The following is a 16,350-nucleotide window of genomic DNA, read 5'->3' on the forward strand; positions in this document are numbered from 1 at the left end:
AAGAACAACTGCCTTGACAAGATGTTGAAAAATGGTTTGAAGAGAGCTTGAAAAGCCGGTTGAAAGGATGCTCAGCTGTGCATACCGACAGGCAGCAAGCGTTTAATGTGGTTGGAGTTTTTACCACCACTCTTTTGAACCGTCACCTTCTCCAGCTACGGAGGCTGTAGTAGAGGTAGTGAGTGGTCTTTCTATAGACTGTTACATTATGGTTGTGAGGTAACTGGCGTTTTAGGGGCTGAAGAGGTAGTGAGTGGTCTTTGTGAGGTTAGAGGGTAGATGTAGTGAGTGGTCTTTTTTTGTAGACTGTTTCACTTTGGTCTGTGGCTTGCAGCATCACGTCTGGCTCTATCTGCATTAGATTTAGTATGTTTTGCAGCTTAGGCTAATTAAAGGTGGGTTTGTTTGAGAAACAAACACAGGGACAACCTAGAGCCAAGGTGTAGTCTAATAACCCCAAAACAAACACAGGGACAACCTAGAGCCAAGGTGTGGTCTAATAACCCCAAAACAAACACAGGGACAACCTAGAGCCAAGGTGTAGTCTAATAACCCCAAAACAAACACATGGACAACCTAGAGCCAAGGTGTAGTCTAATAACCCCAAAACAAACACATGGACAACCTAGAGCCAAGGTGTAGTCTAATAACCCCAAAACAAACACATGGACAACCTAGAGCCAAGGTGTGGTCTAATAACCCCAAAACAAACACAGGGACAACCTAGAGCCAAGGTGTAGTCTAATAACCCCAAAACAAACACATGGACAACCTAGAGCCAAGGTGTAGTCTAATAACCCCAAAACAAACACAGGGACAACCTAGAGCCAAGGTGTAGTCTAATAACCCCAAAACAAACACATGGACAACCTAGAGCCAAGGTGTGGTCTAATAACCCCCAAAACAAACACAGGGACAACCTAGAGCCAAGGTGTAGTCTAATAACCCCAAAACAAACACATGGACAACCTAGAGCCAAGGTGTAGTCTAATAACCCCAAAACAAACACATGGACAACCTAGAGCCAAGGTGTAGTCTAATAACCCCAAAACAAACATAGGGAAAACCTAGAGCCAAGGTGTAGTCTAATAACCCCAAAACAAACACATGGACAACCTAGAGCCAAGGTGTAGTCTAATAACCCCAAAACAAACACAGGGACAACCTAGAGCCAAGGTGTAGTCTAATAACCCCAAAACAAACACAGGGACAACCTAGAGCCAAGGTGTAGTCTAATAACCCCAAAACAAACACAGGGACAACCTAGAGCCAAGGTGTAGTCTAATAACCCCAAAACAAACACAGGGACAACCTAGAGCCAAGGTGTAGTCTAATAACCCCAAAACAAACACAGGGACAACCTAGAGCCAAGGTGTAGTCTAATAACCCCAAAACAAACACAGGGAAAACCTAGAGCCAAGGTGTAGTCTAATAACCCCAAAACAAACAAGAAAGAGCTTATTGTAGAAATGTCATTTTTTTCATGGGTAAAACACTGATCTGGCTGAGGACAAAGTCCTGCTAGTTCTGATTATACAGTATTTTGTGGAACACACATCATGAAGCAGAGAGAGAAAGGAGCAATACACTATAGCTGGCCTAGATTTCCTGGAACTTTTGAATAAGTCTTAAATAATTAATGACTTTATGGCACGGGCCATCCAAGATGTATGATATACATTTCATAGGTCCTTAAAGGGGCAGTTCAGACCCTGTTTACAGATAGCACTCCATACATTTGAAGGATGTGATCAGGACGGTATAGAACATTATATATTGGTTTAGCGGTAGGTCCATTTCAATGATGTAGGCCTATAAATAGAGGGTAATGTCATTAAAACACGAATTCCTCATTAATCAAGACAGATCCCATCGCTACTGGGCCCCGCACCCTCAACCCCTCAACCCCACCTCCCATATGACCTAGTTATTGATGTAGCAAGCTGACAAGTGACCCTTCACATAGATATTATACTAATTACAGATCCTTCACATAGGCCACATCCCAAATGGCACCCTATTCCCTACATAGTGCACTACTTTTGACCAGGCTCTGATCAAAAGTAGTGCACTATGTAGTGAACAGGGTGCCATTTGGCACGCAACCAATGATATTATACTAATTACAGATCCTTGGTGGAGCTCGGTGGTAAATCTCGAAGCTGACAAGGCAGTCAGGAAATGGAGACATCATGGTCATTATGAACTACGCCCCAAATGGCAACCCTATTCCTTACATAGTGCACTACTTTTGACCAGAACCCTATAGGCGCTGGTCAAAAGAAGTGCACACCATAGGGAATAGGGCGCCATTTGCGACGCACACATGATCATTATGAACATGGTCTCGTTAGCATTACGTTGACCAATATCACCATTTCTCTTTCCAGGGATAGGAAGAAAAATAAAATCCAACCACTTTTCTTTCCAGCTTTATCTTGCCTTATTTGAGGCACAAAAGCCACGGCCTAAATCCAAATAGATTTTAAATATGTATTTTTCTGAACAGTAATATTGAGAGCTAATCAGATTATACACACCAAACATACACAGATGTTGTCTATGATTTCAATGAAGCGGAAAGGTATTGAAATATCCACTGAGTGTATAAAACATTAGAAACACCTTCCTAATATTGAGTTGCACCCCCCGTTTTGCCCTCAGAACAGCCTCAATTCGTCGGGGCATGGACTCATACAAGATGTCCAAAGCATTCCACAGGGATGCTGGCCCATGTTGACTGCAGTGCTTCTCACAGTTATGTGAAGTTGGCTGGATGTCCTGTGGGTGGTGGACCATTCTTGAGACACACAGGAAAAACCCAGCAGCGTTACAGTTTTGACACACCCAAACTGGTGCGCCTGGCACCTACTACCATACCCCGTTCAAAGGCACTTCAATATTTTGTCTTGCCCATTCACCCTCTGAATGGCACACATACACAATCCATGTCTCAAGGCTTAAAAATCTGTCTTTAACCTGTCTCGTCTCCTCCCCTTCATCTACACTGATTGAAGTGGATTTAACAGGTGACATCAATAAGGGATCATAGCTTTCACCTGGATTCACCTGGTCAGTCTATGTCATGGAAAGAGCAGGTGTTCCTAATGTTTTGTACACTCAAGTGTAGGGTAAATCTATAATTTAAGCACTAAAAATATCAAACAGGACTTGTTGGCTTAGCTGTGTACTCTTGGGAAATCGCTTTATGCCTCTGTAGATCATATGGAATAATATATAATTCATATATGGGCCAAACGTGCGGCGCGTTGATCCACCCCCGTACATTTTGCAGATGGTGAAATTCAATATGCATGTGGCAGTCACTCTTCACACAGCCCACATACATGTTACATAAATATTACATAAAATCAAATTGTATTCGTCACATGCGCCGAATACAACAGGTGTAGACCTTACAGTGAAATGCTTACTTACAAGCCCTTAACACTTAATTTTCTTAAAACTGCATTGTTGGTTAAGTAAACAATTGATAAGTAAAAAATATAAAATAAGAAAAATAGACAAATAACAAATAATTAAAGAGCAGCAGTAAAATAACAGTAGGGAGGCTATATACAGGGGGTACCGGTACAGAGTCAATGTGCGGGGGCACCGGTTAGTCGAGGTAATTGGGGTAATATGTACATGTAGGTAGAGTTATTAAAGTGACTATGCATAGATAATAAACAGAGAGTAGCAGCAGCGTAAAAGAGGGGTGGGGGGACAATGCAAATAGTCCAGGTAGCCATTTGATTAGCTGTTCAGGAGTCTTATGGCTTGGGGGTAGAAGCTGTTAAGAAGCCTTTTGGATCTAGACTTGGCGCTCCGGTACCGCTTGCTGTGCAGTAGCAGAGAGAACAGTCTATGACTTGGGTGGCTGGAGTCTTTGACAATTTTTAGGGCCTTCCTCTGACACCGCCTGGTATAGAGGTCCTGGATGGCAGGAAACTTGGCCCCAGTGATGTACTGGGCCGTATGCACTACCCTCTGTAGTGCCTTGCGGTCGGAGGCCGAGCAGTTGCCATACCAGGCGGTGCAGCCGTGTGAGTACATGAACACTGCTGTCTCTCACGTGCACGCCCACCCGTCTTATAAAAACACACAACTAACATAGCTTACTGTATACTCAGTCACAAACACACACATGCACACTAACACAGGCTCCAGTGTTGAATCTAGCTACGCTAGCAACACAATGGAGATGTTGTTTTTCTGGTAAGGATGCCCTGTGTGGTTCAGTGTGTGTTCCCTCTCTCTTTCATGAGGCCCACTGCTTACTGTGCTGTCACATGATGACTGCTATGGTGCAGGTCACATGTTCTACCAGCAGCACCTGTCCAACTAACTGACTGAACAGGTCATGTAGCCTATTGGACTGGGGTCAAATAGTCTGTTTGTTCTCGATGCTTAAAGCACATGGTAGTAACACCCACTTAGTCTTTTTTAAAGCACCCACATGGTTAACTCCCAAAAGCAACATCATCACAACATATCACCTTCCCATAGGACAACCCCACCAGGAAGAGTCAGTCAGTGTCACTTCAAGGTTCTGTACTAGATTGACCTTTTCCAATACTATATTTAAGCAATAAGGAACAAGGGGGTGTGGTATATTGACCATATACCACAAACCCCTGAGGTGCCTTATTGCTATTATAAACTGACTACCAACGTAATTAGAGCAGTAAAAATACATGTTATACGGTCTGATATACCACGGCTGTCAGCCAATCAGCATTCAGGGCTCGAACCACCCAGTTTATAAAATGTTTTATTTGTAGCAACCACATGATTTTCTAAAGGGAACGGAATGTTCTAAAGAACCATACTGCCATGATAATCAAAGAGCAAAATAAACATTTGATTCAATTCATTACTTTGGGATTCTTATTTGATTCCCTAGTTATAGGCTACTTATTCTATTCCAATAACAGACCATACAGCTGATCGACACAGAGCCACCTTCCCATAGGATAATAGGAAGTGTCACTGTCCCCCCTCAAAGCAAATTGGATGTAAATCCGAGTGACAGGGGTGAATGTAAATAAATAAATACATTGATATTCTTGGCGAGTGGTGGATTGTAATATCTTGCCGAGCAGTGAGTGGTGACATGGTGATCTGCCACGTTTCTGGGCTTAAACACACACACACACACACACACACACTACTCTCTCAGATGAATATAGGCCTGTCCTGCCGATGGCGTCTTTACACTAAAGGACAGGAGGACGCTTTGCTGTTGTCTATTATAAGACATAGACAGATGGGGGAGAGGGATGGATGTAGGGAGAGGGAGAGGGGGGGGTGGCATACAATAAGTTGCGGGGGAGGGAGAGGTGGGGAGAAACAGAGAGGGGAAAAAAGAGATGGAGAAAGAGAGAGAGAGCGAGGGGGGGACGGGGAGAGACCGTCATTAAAGGTCTAACTCTTCCATCTCTGTGTAATCTGCCCAGAAACTAGCATCTGAAGCCTACAGCAATGTATGAAATGTTGCTCCACTAGCTGGGCTAGCTACTAAAGACAGAGTGCTCCAGCTCTTAGTGGTTGAGATAACATTGACAACATCCTTGTATAGTTACAACCCTCAATAAGCCAATAGGACAAAAGAGCAGAAACACAAGGACATGAAGCGTGTCTAGCTGGCTATTGACAGAAAGAAACGATTTGGGACTCTTAGACTGGTACTTAGTAAATGAGAGAGAGAGAGAGAGAGATCCCTCCTTCGCTGTCTTCTTCTTCTGAGTGGGGGACATCCTATAAGGACAATCGTCCTTTGAGTTTTTCACTACAGGCAGACAACTGACAGGCAATTGTTATATGTAACTAACAGCACTGAAGAATGAAAGGAATGTGGAATGTGTTCACTCTAGAAGTGTGCGACAGCCCACTCCACTCGTTGGGGATCCTAGAGACTGATTAGTGAGTCTGGGGAGTCGGAATTCCCTCTCGGAATGAAGTCGGATGGTGACCCATATTCCATGTCGGAATGACAGAGAAACATTGGGAATGTAGCTATTCTGTGGGGGTGGAATTTATCACTATGAGTGGGTAGGTATGGTGGTATTCAGTGTGTGTGTGTGTGTGTGTGTGTGTGTGTGTGTGTGTGTTTCTCTCTCGTTTTCTGGTTCTCAGTAATGCCCTTTTTAGACTTCCGTGGACTAACATCAGTTCCTTCTTCATTCCTTTGAGATATGATTGTCTGGTCGTGAGCAGCACATCCTGTGGATCCATCCAGACAACCACTGGGTTGTTTAGTCTAGAACCACAGTGGAACTCAAAACCAGCTGGTGTATAAAGGGGTTAAATCAACATGGGATATCTGGAATATCAGGGAACCCTGCACCACATTACTTACTCACTCACTCACGCAGGCACACACACACACAACATTTACATTTTAGTCATTTAGCAGACGCTCTTATCCAGAGCGACTTACAGTTAGTGAGTGCATACATTATTATTATTTAATTTTTTCATACCCCTCGTGAGAATCGAACCCACAACCCTGGCATTGCAAACGCCATGCTCTACCAACTGAGCTACATCCCTGCCGGCCATTCCCTCCCCTACCCTGGACGACGCTGGGTCAATTGTGCGCCGCCCCATGGGTCTCCCGGTCGCGGCCGGCTACGACAGAGCCTGGATTCGAACCAGGATCTCTAGTGGCACAGCTAGCACTGCGATGCAGTGCCTTAGACCACTGCGCCACTCGGGAGGCGTACACACACACACACACACACACACACACACACACACACACACACACACACACACACACACACACACACACACACACACACACACACACACACACACACACACACACACACACACACACACACACACACACACACACACACACACACACACACACACACACACACACACACACACACAGAGAAGAGGGTTGGTTGGTAAATAAATCCAATTGTAGGATAATTGCTGGGCAGATATACACTGTAGTCGATCTGTCCTACTACACGTCACGCCTGCTCACTGAACCCATGCCAAACCACAGAGCGGCATCTGCAATGATGCATGGCAACACAGCAACACAGAGAGGGAGGGAGGGATGAGAGGGGAAGTTTAAAAAGGAAGCATTGCGAGAGGAGAGAAGAGAGAGAGTGGAATGAAATGGATAGAGAGTAAAAAGCAAGTGAGTGAAAGAGAGAGAGATACTTGTTTAATTATCTATTTCACTTGCTTTGGCAATGTAAACATGTTTCCATTGCCAATAAAGCCCTTTGAATTGAATTGAGAGAGAAAGAGAGAGAGAGAGTTAGAAATAGTCAGCGTGGGGGATGACTGGAGGAAGAGGAGGTAGAGGAGGGGGTTATGCAGGCTATGCCAGCTGTGCAGTGTCCAGTAGGTTCTAGCAGGCAGGGTCCCAGTGAGACTGGGACTGGGGGCTCATAACTAACACACACATGGATTAGTTCACACGTGCCTAACATCGCTCTGCTCTGTAGCTTTTAATCTGGTCCACTGGAGAGAGGGATGGAGGGGAGGGGTGGAGAGAGAAGAGAGATAGAGAGGGGGAGGGGAGAGAATGAGAGAGAGATAGAGAGAAAGAGAGAGCAGACCCCAATATCACATGACCTCAGAATCATGTGATTCTGGCGTCCACAAAGCTTGATGACTCTCTACTACTCAAAACAAGAAGTGTCGCTTCCCCTCCTTAGTCCCTACCTCCATGGGGATCCCCTCCTCTATCGTTCCCTGCTTCCCCTTCATCTCTTTCTTTTCTCTATCATTCCCCATCCATGATCCATCCCTCCATCACTTCCCATCCCTCCATCACTTCCCATCCCTCCATCACTTCCCATGCCTCCATCACTTCCCATCCCTCCATCACTTCCCATGCCTCCATCACTTCCCATCCCTCCATCACTTCCCATCCCTCCATCACTTCCCATCCCTCCATCACTTCCCATGCCTCCATCACTTCCCATGCCTCCATCACTTCCCATGCCTCCATCCCTCCTTCTATAGTGACCTGAGGTCAGAGGAGCATTGGATTAAACTCCAATAACCAGAAGGCTTTACTGTCCTAAAACACCACGTTGGGCTGAAACAGATAAAACCGAGGGAGATCCCTCCAACATCCAACCAACCAGATGTTGGCTTCTGGGGCACGACTGTCCTTCTGCTATCCCTGATATCCTCTCTCCTCTCACTCTGCTCTGGTTTATGCTAATACTGTACACACACACACAGCTGTCTCCCCACCCCCGCCTCAAATCCTAAAAACAGATCCACTTAACCATGCCTTGTAACAGTGGCTAGGTACAGTAGTTCACAAACCCAGGACCCTATAAGCTAGCTCTGTCCCTGTTACGGAACACTAACTGTAAACAATGACACTCCACCATCCACACAAACCAACCAGGAAGGATATGATGTCGTCAGAAGATACCGCATTTTGATTGGAGGGCATCCATCCTTAACAAGCCATGATTGGTCGAAACTGAGCAGTTTTCCCTCTAGCAGTCTAAATATAGACCCCAGACAAATGTAATTGAGGTGGTTCAGTTCCAACAGGCTTCTAGTTCTTCCTTTTAGGTTGGATGATTTGGTTAGCTGGAATGCTAACCGATTGACACGCTGCTCTAGGGTGCGTCCCCAATAGCACCCGATTCCCTATGTAGTGCACTACTTTTGACCAGGGCCCATAGGGAATAGGGTGCCATTTGGGACAAAGTTCTAGACTAGCAGCAGCAGCAGTAGGGGAGAGGAGGGAACATTAGTGCATTCCATCCTGGAACACTCCTACTAAACAGCCACTTGGGATGTGGGTTTGGTTTGTCAAGAAGCGTGACCCACTATCGTTATGGGGTGGGTGAGAAAATACCACCACATAAGGAGTTTTATTAGTTGTGGTAAAAGGGTAAAGAGGGAGAGATGTTGATTTGATCGAAAGCACTGTCTAATCAGGGAGATATTCCAAATACAATCAAAACACTTCTATTTCTATCCTTCTAAACAAACATGAGTGTGTAATCCCCGAAACAAACTGACCCTCCCATCTCCTGCACATCTTGGAATGCTGTACGTGCTAATGCAAATATCCTGTATAAACACAAACATCCCCTGTATAAGGGCACAACAAGGATGTGCAAAGATATCCTGAGTCAAAGGTCAGGTAAGGACGAGTGACCGGCACCTAATCCAGCTGGAGGGTGTGTGTGTGTTCACTAAACCAGTGTGTTCTTACAGAGCGACTCAGCAGAGGGAGAATATAGGACAGTTAGGAAGACGTGCGTAACGAGGATGACCTAGAGATTCTCTTGTGTCTCCTACACGGAGTGTGTGTGGCTGTATAATGAGCTGATGTAGGACCGTGTGTACACAGTACATCTAGGTTTGTGTATGTGAGTGGATTAGTGCACGCGATTGGCTAAATATGTGTCCTTCAGAGTCAGGCCCTTCGTGAGACAGGTGTTTTCCGTCTCTATTCACCCTCACCCAGTTACTGTTACTATTACACCCTCTCACAGCCAGATCAACTAACGCTACGCTATGCTAATGCTAACCGCTAACTAACTCCTATAACGGAATATTACTGCTAGCTTCGCTAATGCTAACTGCTAGCAAACAGCTAGTTAACTCTTTTACCAAAATAGAAGTTAGCGGTTAGCATAGCCTCGCCTAGCGTAGCGGATCTGGCTGACCAGAGGGGAACGTGCTCCAGCCCCCAGCACGTGTGCGTGCTCCACCCTGACTCCGCTGTGCTCCACTCTGGCTCTGCTGCGCTCGCCAGACCAAAGATCAAGTCCCTTAAGCTGCTTTTCTGAGCCAAGAAAAGCTTACAAGGCATCACGTTGGTTGGCTAAGAACGAATGAGTCCCAAACCGCACCCTATTCCCTATTTAGTGCACTGCTTTTGACCAGAGCCGGTCAAAAGTAGTGCACTATATAGGGAATAGGTTGCCATTTGGGACGAACCCCAACTGGGTCCAGTTTGGGCCTGGCTGCAAGGCCTGACAACAGGGAGGGTGGGGTGGGTATTGTTGTTGCTATGGTCGGAGGAGAATTGGGACAAACTCCGCTCTCACACACCATGAAGGATGTAGACCTGAGCACCTCAGGGTCCTAAAGCCTGGGCCAAAACCAAAACAGCTTTCAAAGTGAAGTCACGACTTTGGTATTGTGTTTCATTGTCTTATTTTGCTCCTCTAAAGTAATTCAGAATGATCAGATGAGAGAAGACATGAGGTTCTTCTGAAGTTATGTTCAATTGAATGCAATACATTTACATTTACGTCATTTAGCAGACGCTCTTATCCAGAGCGACTTACAAATTGGTGCATTCACCTTCTGATACGTAAGGGATAATCAATGAGGGGCTATGCATTCTATGGAAAATAATGAACGACGTGGAAGGTGTGTTCCACGACGCGCCAGCGGAGTGGAACTCACCTTTCACGGAGTTGCATTATTTTCCAGAGAACACATAGAGCCCAATGGGTAGTGGGTAATTGAAATTGGAATCGAACTGCACTAAATATTGCAGATTGTACCCTTAATATATCATAGACATCCCTTGCTGAAAGGTGTTTAAGAGAGAGTCTGTTTGCACAACCCCTTGTCATAGAGTGTCGAGCGGAAAAACTAATATAATTCTATCAGCGGCAGAGAGACTAGAGACACCCAACCACCAGCAGCAATATCATTTAGGAGTTTTATTATTGTCTTGTGTATTATAGGCCTGATACACACTATTAAAAGAATAGTGAGGGGTGAGGGAGACGGCATCTCTAGATTTATGTCCCAGAGTAAAAGCCTGGCCCTCTTGATTACCCATAAACAGAGACATCATAAAACAACATGGCCAGTTGAACACACAGCTGGTTCAATAGGGACTACGCTCATTGAATCCCTCACTAGCAGCATGTATACTGTACATACAATACTTAGCCTAGCATCACGCATAGGAAACAAGCTAATGGTAGGGTTTGGTTAGTAAAATACTAAGTGGTGTTTTAGGGGCTAGGCTATTTGGTTAGCAAAATGCTCACTCACATACTGCTCTAGCAAGGAAGCACCCCACAAACAATCTAATGGTGTAATTTGTCTTAGGTACTATTTGTTTTGCGTAATGTTAACGGACGTTGGGAAGCACCCAGCATACACTAACAAACAAGCTAAACCAACCAGTGTAAACTCTAGCTCTAATGCAGTAGGCTATAATTTCACGTCTTCATGTATGAGCGACCTGGTTTATAAGAGACTGCTAAATAATCAAAGAGGGTGAAACCGACGTGTTATCTAGTCTGGTGGCAGTGGAGGCCTGATGCTATGTGAGCATCTGGAATGTGGTTTCTGGGTTTCAGGTCTCTCATCTTCTACCCTGTCATCTCTGTCTGCAGCACGGCTTTGTCACTACAGGGATATCACCTCACGGGCCTGCTGCGGTAGCAAGAACAATGGAATGGAACTAGTCCATTTGATAAACTTGACTAAATGGAATGGAACTGGTGAGTGTTCCATTCCAGAAACCAGAGTGCAGCAGGGCTGGCTTGGACAATTCAATGCCAAACGGGTTTAGTAGGCCCGTGACATATAAAGTATGCTATTTGCTTACAGCAAATGAGATTAACTGTATGCTTGTGATTCAGATTTTTGAATGTTTTTTCTTAAAGGGCCGGATTACGATTCCTCCATGAATGAAACTAATTTCTCTAATATTGATTTGTTTTAGGTTTAATCTGCCCAGCAACAACACCACTCACTGTGGCCTAGGTCTAAATGTCATGTGGTAGGTTGAAAACCTTGTCAACAGCAACTAACAGGTGCACTTGGCTGCTACAGTGCTGTTTTAGCATAATGCATTAAGCACAGGTTGTTCCAAACCAGCTAGGCAAGCACAGCAGTTAGTTACATCATTAAAGGCCTACAGATGTAGGATCTTAATTTGATCACCCTTTTGCAGGAGAACTTTCCTGCAACGCAGGACATTTTTTTACTTGTAGTGTATTTGAGGTTTAAAATGGCTTCTGAAGTTTGTCATTTCCACTTTGACATTTCAGACTTGATTTCCCCTACAAAAATGTCCATTAATTATAATCCACATAATAATTCACATTTTCGGTTGCTGCAGGATTATTTTCCTGCTGTAGCAAACTGGCTCATATTAAGATCCTACATCTGTACGTCTCCTCGCTCCTCCTACCCTCATCACTTATCTCGGCCACAACCCACACAGAGCCACCAGTGCCACACGATGCGTCAGCACTGACGATGCAAAACCATGTGGGCGCTATCTGCCAGAACCAGTCTCTGTGGCAGGATGGTAGGACGGCATGGTGTCATTAGAACACACAACAGTCATGAGATGAGATGACACATCATAACCTTGTCTATATTTAACTAGTTAATTGGTCAACCAACACATCTCCTCTCCTAATGTCCCTGTCATTTAGAAAAGTCACAAAATAAATAACGAGGTGGTATGTAATGAAATGGATTCATTCCTTTCATTGTGCGTAGACTAAAGAGAGGCTACATTAGGAAATGAGTGGGCTTGTTTTGACTATAAATCCTTCACAGTCTAGCCTCGTATTATTGATGGTTTCCAAGTGAACCCTTTCAGACCTTCCTCTCCTCTCAGGCGATTGATGAAGCCTAAACACTCCAATGTGGGTGGTTGAACTCCAAATCTGATAAGGGCTTCTAAGAATCCACTGTCTTCTGTCTGTACAAAGCAGCCATAAAACCCTGGGTGTGTCTGAAATGGCACCCTATTCACTATGCAGTGCACTACTTTAAACCAGGGCCCAAATTGCACCTTATTCCCTATATAGTGCCCTACGGGCCCTGATCAAAAGTAGTGCACTTTATAGGGAATAGGGTGCCATTTCAGAGGCAGCTGCTCTCACCCTCAGTAACCTCCAATGCCCCACATTCCTCTGCTTCAGATCAGTGGTGAGTGAGTTTGAGAAAATGCCAAAAATACCAGAAGTTTCTCCAAATATGCTTAGACAGTTGAAAACACCTACCCTGCGAAAGGACAGGAGAGTGAAACTTCAAATAGCTAGGCCTACTTGTTGCGGTGTAAACTAGCAAGCCTAACTTCTATGCAATTGACGAGCAAAAAAAATAAGAAACTTGCATAACATGCACTCCAGAAACTATTTGAACAATTGGCTTGCGTCCCCAAATGGCACCCTATTCCATATATAGTGCACTATGGGTCCTGGTCAAAAGTAGTGCACTATGTAGGGAATAGGGTGCCATTTGAGACACTGAAAATGTCTCTGGTTTCGGGCCCAGTCTGCTGTGCTTGCACCCTACCCTGCCCTGCCTGGCCGTAACCGTGTAACTCAAAGCCCTTAGCAATGGCTCCATTGCGTAACCCAATGTACTGTAGAGTGGTGAACCCAATGTACTGTAGAGTGGTGAACCCAATGTACTGTAGAGTGGAGACTCAACAGAGAGAGAGGGGGAGGGAGGGCAAAGAGAGAGAGGGCAGAGATAGAGGTGGAGAGAGAGAGTGTAGAGAGACAGAGGACAGAGAGAGAAAGGGAGAGAGAGAGAGCAGAAAGAGCGAGAGGTAGAGAGAGAGAGGGCAGAAAGAGAGAGGCAGAGAGAGAGAGGCAGAGAGAGAGAATATCCTTAGATTAAGAGGAACTAGGTCAAATCTTCCTTTTGCTTTAATAACCTGTTGCTGGGGAAAGTTGCCTGGTGGAAAGCTACAAACTGGCAGGCTAAGAGCAAGTGATTTTGCAGTGCAATTTGAGGGGCTAGTTGGACTTTTCCGTATATATTTGGACAAGTTGACTTTTTGTTTTAAGTGTAATAAGTATGAAAATGAAAGACCAACTCACCTGTTTTTCTCCAACTCATTATGTGTGGACCTGCAAACAGAAAAACAAGAAAGGAACTTGTTAACCAAGGAACCAACACATTGCAAAGACCTGTGACATTTCAACACATCAATAATTACAAAAGCTTCATTTCAGAAGTCAATAGGCGTATCTATTTCAACAAACATCCATGGATTCAGTTGAGGGGAACAGTATATTGCTGGTACACTGCACTTACTTTGACTTGGTCTGATCAGAATGAATTGGATTGATCAATTAATCCCAATGGAGAAGTACTGTACTAAACTCCTACACACACACACAGATTGGCTGGACTGCGAGGTGCAATACTAAGACTGTGCCTGAGAGTCAGTGTGCACTATGCACTGTGAGTATGGTTGATATGCCCGGCCAGGCTTCAGTCCCATACAAAGAGCCTGTTTCGTCACACACTTCAACCTCCTCCTCCAACACTGCATAGCCCCATGTAGCCCCATGTGTATGGCTGCCTGAGAGTGTGGCGTGTGTATGTGTCAGGCCTCAGACTCAGTGCTGTGTTAATAATGCAAAGTGATTCATCTGGTTCCCTAAGAGCCTCTTTGTATGGCAACACACTGAAGATAATCAGGCCCTCCTGCTACGGCCTAAATGGCCTGCCTGCCCGCCCAGTGTGTGTGTGTATGAGAGTGTGTGTGTGTGTGTCTTTTTAAACAAACTCCTCAACCCACTCGCCGCAGGGAGGAACCAATTATTGGTTCCCAGGTCATATGGGCACTTCTCTTTATTGGAGGGGAACTATTACTGTTGCGAAGTTTTCACACACAAAAATGGCATCCTCCTGCAGAGGCTGACCTGATAGGATAGACCGCTGTTTAGCTACACGGAACAAGAGATGAGGAAGAGAGTAAGGAGAAAGAAAGAACGACAGAGAGGGAGGAAAAGAGACGCTGCCAGGTTACAAGGGATTCTGGGAGTTGGTGCCTCTTCAGAGCGACTCCAAATCCTTTTTATTTTATTTTACATTTAATTATTAATGTACATAAAAACACCATATGTCTCCATTAGAATACATTACCACCGCTGCTGCTCTTGTGCTTATTGTGTATGCAAGACTGGGTTAACAACTGAACTGTGACAGTCATTTCTCATTAACAAGGACCAGAGAAGCCGGTCTCTGCTAAGCTTGCCATCACAGCCTAGCAAGGACCTAAGATGTAACCAATTTCCTGTACTGTAAATAATTATGTAGAAAAACGACATCCTCCTCCGAAACATTTTGCAACTCCGTGCTATAAATAAACAACCGTGCCGGACTCCGTATATTAGGCTACACACACACAGACACACACCCTACACCCACCACACCCTACCCTACACCCACAAGCCTATCTTGATTAATCTAAACCGTTTTTATCTATAGAGCCAATAGACCACCAGCCAGCCAGGAGCCAGAGCCTGCCACCATTTATTAGTGTAAATACCACACAATTTACAGCTCAGCTCATAAACTGTACAAAGCCTTCTCATATACAATGTTAAAACTTTATGCTCCTGCAAGTTTATTTCTCCCCTGTAAAAAATGATGGAGAGATATTAAAGGGGTGCAGACAAACTCTGTGTTTGCTGCTATTGCGTTGTTCTAATGGTGGCTATGAGGACGCTACCGTCCCACCAATCATATGGGTTAAAGTGTAAATAATTGGATGATATTACTTAATGTCAGATATTCCCTACAGGGGGATGAAAGATGAGCTGGAATGTGTTTTACAGGGTTGGCACAATTTATCACAGCCCCAGATGAACAATCACAGTAGCAAGCCTTGCCCTTAAAGGGATACTTTGGGATTTTGGCAATGAGGCCCTTTATCTATTTCCCCAGAGTCAGATGAACTCATGGATACCATTTTTATGTCTCTGTGTGCAGTTTGATGGAAGTTGCTAATTAGCACTAGCGCAATTGCTAACGCTAGATAGCATTGGCTTGAGAAACTACCTCCAACTTCCTTCATACTAGACACAGAGACATAACAATGGTATGCACCAGGCATCCACCATATGACTCTGGGGAAGTAGATAAAGTGCCTCTGCCAAAATCCTGAAGTATCCCTTTAACTACACACATAGAACTAACATCAACAACATGCATTATAGTCTTTCATGGTTGAGGAGAAATTGACTACTTCTCTTATAGTATTTTTAAGAAACAACTGTGCACTCTCTGCTGTTGTGGCATTTTGCATCATTCTGATTGGTGAAGATTATTTAGAATTTCGACTATCAGGATATCTGAGGAAAATAAATCATGATATGATATTTGAATAGTGAAATAATTTCAAATGCCCATCCCTACTCCAAGCAGGTTAGAGTAAACTCTAAAACGATATAAATGGTTTCAAATAGTATTTGAACCCTGGTCTGCAGCAGCTTCCCCGTGGAGGAAGGATAAATATAAATAATAATAATATGCCATTTTGCAGACGCTTTTATCCAAAGCGACTTACAGTCATGCGTGCATAATTATTATTTTTTTGTGTATGGG

The 16,350-nt window shown here is 44.4% G+C and overlaps 1 protein-coding gene across 2 annotated transcripts in view; it reads right to left on the reverse strand.

Annotated features, from left to right (window-relative positions):
• Positions 1–16,350, reverse strand: part of mxi1 (max interactor 1, dimerization protein) — a 36,084-nt gene that overhangs the window by 14,449 nt on the left and 5,285 nt on the right. For both annotated transcript variants that reach the window (XM_041867414.2, XM_041867415.2), the window contains exon 3: positions 13,833–13,862. In XM_041867414.2, coding sequence (XP_041723348.1) covers positions 13,833–13,862 — 30 coding nt within the window. The remainder of the gene's footprint in view (positions 1–13,832; positions 13,863–16,350) is intronic.

Source organism: Coregonus clupeaformis, chromosome 38 (genome assembly GCF_020615455.1).
Source record: "Coregonus clupeaformis isolate EN_2021a chromosome 38, ASM2061545v1, whole genome shotgun sequence".
In the NCBI taxonomy this organism is placed as follows: Eukaryota; Metazoa; Chordata; class Actinopteri; order Salmoniformes; family Salmonidae; genus Coregonus; species Coregonus clupeaformis.